At 41.6% G+C, this 2,730-nt stretch overlaps 1 protein-coding gene across 1 annotated transcript; it reads left to right on the top strand.

Annotated features, from left to right (window-relative positions):
• Window positions 1–1,360: 1,360 nt before the first annotated feature.
• Window positions 1,361–1,955, top strand: LOC109420761 (lectin subunit alpha-like). Its single transcript, XM_019695235.4, has 2 exons — window positions 1,361–1,510; window positions 1,571–1,955. The coding sequence occupies exons 1-2, from the start codon at window positions 1,406–1,408 to the stop codon at window positions 1,943–1,945; spliced, it is 480 nt and encodes a 159-aa protein (XP_019550780.3). The 5' UTR covers window positions 1,361–1,405; the 3' UTR covers window positions 1,946–1,955.
• Window positions 1,956–2,730: the final 775 nt, after the last annotated feature.

The following is a 2,730-nucleotide window of genomic DNA, read 5'->3' on the forward strand; positions in this document are numbered from 1 at the left end:
GATCATGCCCTATTGGACACTGGACTTTATAGATTTCTCATCATGTTCAAAAGTTCAAGTTTGATGGAATAAAATTGACTGAGTTAATTGCGAAAAGTGAGCGAAAAGTGCTCAAAGTTAGATCCAACCGCTAAACTGGTCCACATTCCACATTCTGAGGCTGTAGTCCACCACAACCCCGAAAACAACAATACATGGCGCGTTGCTAACCCACTGCTCTCCTTGAGAAAATCCGACCAACTCGTTAAGGCCACCCCAAAAACAACCGTCTAAAGAAAATAACGCTAAACGTAATCAAACAAAGATCTCTCACAAAAAAGGATATAAATGTGATTATTTCACTCCATTTGCCCGAACGAATAACGACTCTGAGAGTATGACGACGGCCCCCATAGTAGCTCTATATTGAACCATTATCCCACCAGAGCGCGGCATCAGCATCGAAGTCGGTCGGTCCGAAGGCTGTTGGTGGCTGGATGAGGCATTGCGGCGGGACAGGGACCGGCAAATTTGATCATGCGGAAGGGCGTTACTGTGTGTGTGTTTACGTTATAAACATAAGGCTACGTTAATTCAAACTAATGCGTGCCTCTGACCACATCGGGTGTACGGTTGTGGTATACTTTAATGGATCCAATTTTCTGAAAGGCACCCTCAGCGAACCCGAAACGAAGCTATCTGTTTGTGTAGCGAGTTGCTGAAACATATGAGAATATTTCCTGTGGAAATCTGTCTAATAATAGTTTCATAGAGTGTTGTACTTAAGTGAGGCATGGGTAAATATTTTAGTGTTTGTTTCCGTTAGAATCAAACTTCGTACTGATGAAGGTATTGTCAGAACTTGTAGTTTTCTGAATATTCATACAGATTACTCAACTACGTTGGGTAGAACGGACAGAGCGGTACTTTCTGTCTATATTGTACTTGCACAACCTAGGATCTTTGGTAAATTTCTTAAATTCTTAAATTATCATTTTTGGATGCTGAATTATTTTACGTAAAGATCCTGGACCGACTGGGAATCGAACGAACAAATACTTCTTCGGTTATATAGCTCTAACATGAGTTGGATTAAATGAGCAAATCATCATGAAATCAAATGAACAATCAGGAAGAGTCCAATCACCTTCTAAATATGTCGACACCTTGTTTACAAACTTCCAACAAAGTGAATACAAGATTCGCCGAGTTTCAAGAGATTGAAATCTATACAGTTATTAATACCATTCTATCGATATGGTTGTTCAATTAACGAGAAATTCGTGCTTTTAGAAGCACATGCCAAAGTAACTATCTTATCTTAGGGGAATTTCTGTATCAATTTTCACCATCGAAACGCTTCACCAAATATATAAGTGCTCGTTGCAGTTGACCTCACTACTGTCCTGCACTTTCCCAAGTAGAAATGGCTTTCCTGCGGTTCGGCATCCTCCTAGCAGTTATTTCAGTAGCAGTTTCTCAAGAACTGTTCTGTTCTTCACCCTCAACGTTCTACATTCCAGATGTCAAGGTAATCCCATAAAACCCCGGTCCTCTATCCCATCACCTTAAAAACTCTTCCACCGCGTAGGCCAACTGGATCGCAGCTGTGCATCATTGCAACCGCCTCGGAATGCGTCTGGCCGTAGTCGAGGCCGAATGGAAGCAAACCGAGATTGTCCGATTAGCGCGCAGTTCCCACATGTTCCTGGCAGATGTCACCAGTTTCGATCTGTGGATCGGTGCAAACGATATGGCTCTGGAGGGAAAGTTCATATGGCATGCCACCGGATTGCCACTCGGGTATACCAACTGGAAGAAAAATGAACCGAACAATTTGCACACCAAGGAGCACTGTGTGCACATGTGGTACCTGCCGTCGTCAGACTTGTACTGGGACTGGAACGACCTTGACTGTGAAAATAGTTTTTATTTTGTGTGTGAGAATGTCGGAGTACAACCTTGAAAAGTGTAAACGGTGGTTTCATTTGTTGGTTTGGACTTCGAAATGCTCCAGGAAGACTTGCTTCTAAAGATTTGAATTTTGATATTCTCCTATTGCTTCAAACAGTTTGTCCACCGGGTAGAAATCTACTTCGTCATTTTCAAATTCAGATATTCCAACTTACCTTTGCCAAATGATTCATCAAACAGAAGCAAAACGATATAGACTATCAATAACCAGTCGCCATCGCACTCCAAATACGAGTTGATTTTTTTTTCTCGTTTTACATACGACGAAGGCATCCGCTCCGAAGCTGCAGCTTGCAGAATTGTCCTTCTTCGCCGTTCTATTTTCACTTCTCCAGATTCACTTGTTGAACTGACCTTCAATGCACACCCCACAAAATCTCAATTTGGATTTCACTGCTGCACAATGCAGCAGAAGCTGTTCAATAAATGAAATAAATCATTTATTTCCCGTCGGTACAATGTAAACGACAAGTTGTTTTCGTCTAGGGACGATGCAAGCACCGCACTGTGATGGCGTATAATGGTATTAGGGAAAAATAGGAATTGAAATATTTTAGTCGTTATCCAATGCCATCTTAATCTCAACTTGGAAGCTTTCTGCTCAAAAGTACTTTGAACACATGAATTGATATGGGTTGCGAAGAGTTTGATCGACTTTTTGGAGAGACGAACCAGCCAAGGGCTGAAAGTCTCTTAACCCTCTAATACCCAACCCCGCCTTTAGACGGGGTATAGTTTGAGCATTTTTGTAATTTTTGTTTCGTGGAAAATCAAAAT

The sequence above is a fragment of the Aedes albopictus genome, chromosome 2, assembly GCF_035046485.1.
Source record: "Aedes albopictus strain Foshan chromosome 2, AalbF5, whole genome shotgun sequence".
NCBI classification, from domain to species: Eukaryota; Metazoa; Arthropoda; class Insecta; order Diptera; family Culicidae; genus Aedes; species Aedes albopictus.

What these genes read in the sequence shown, in the direction of transcription:
- LOC109420761 (XM_019695235.4), top strand. Translation starts at nt 1,406, where the DNA reads ATGGCTTTCCTGCGGTTCGGCATCCTCCTAGCAGTTATTTCAGTAGCA. An exon ending in TCTACATTCCAGATGTCAAG is followed by an intron (nt 1,511 to 1,570) that starts GTAATCCCATAA and finishes TCCACCGCGTAG; the next exon opens with GCCAACTGGATCGCAGCTGT.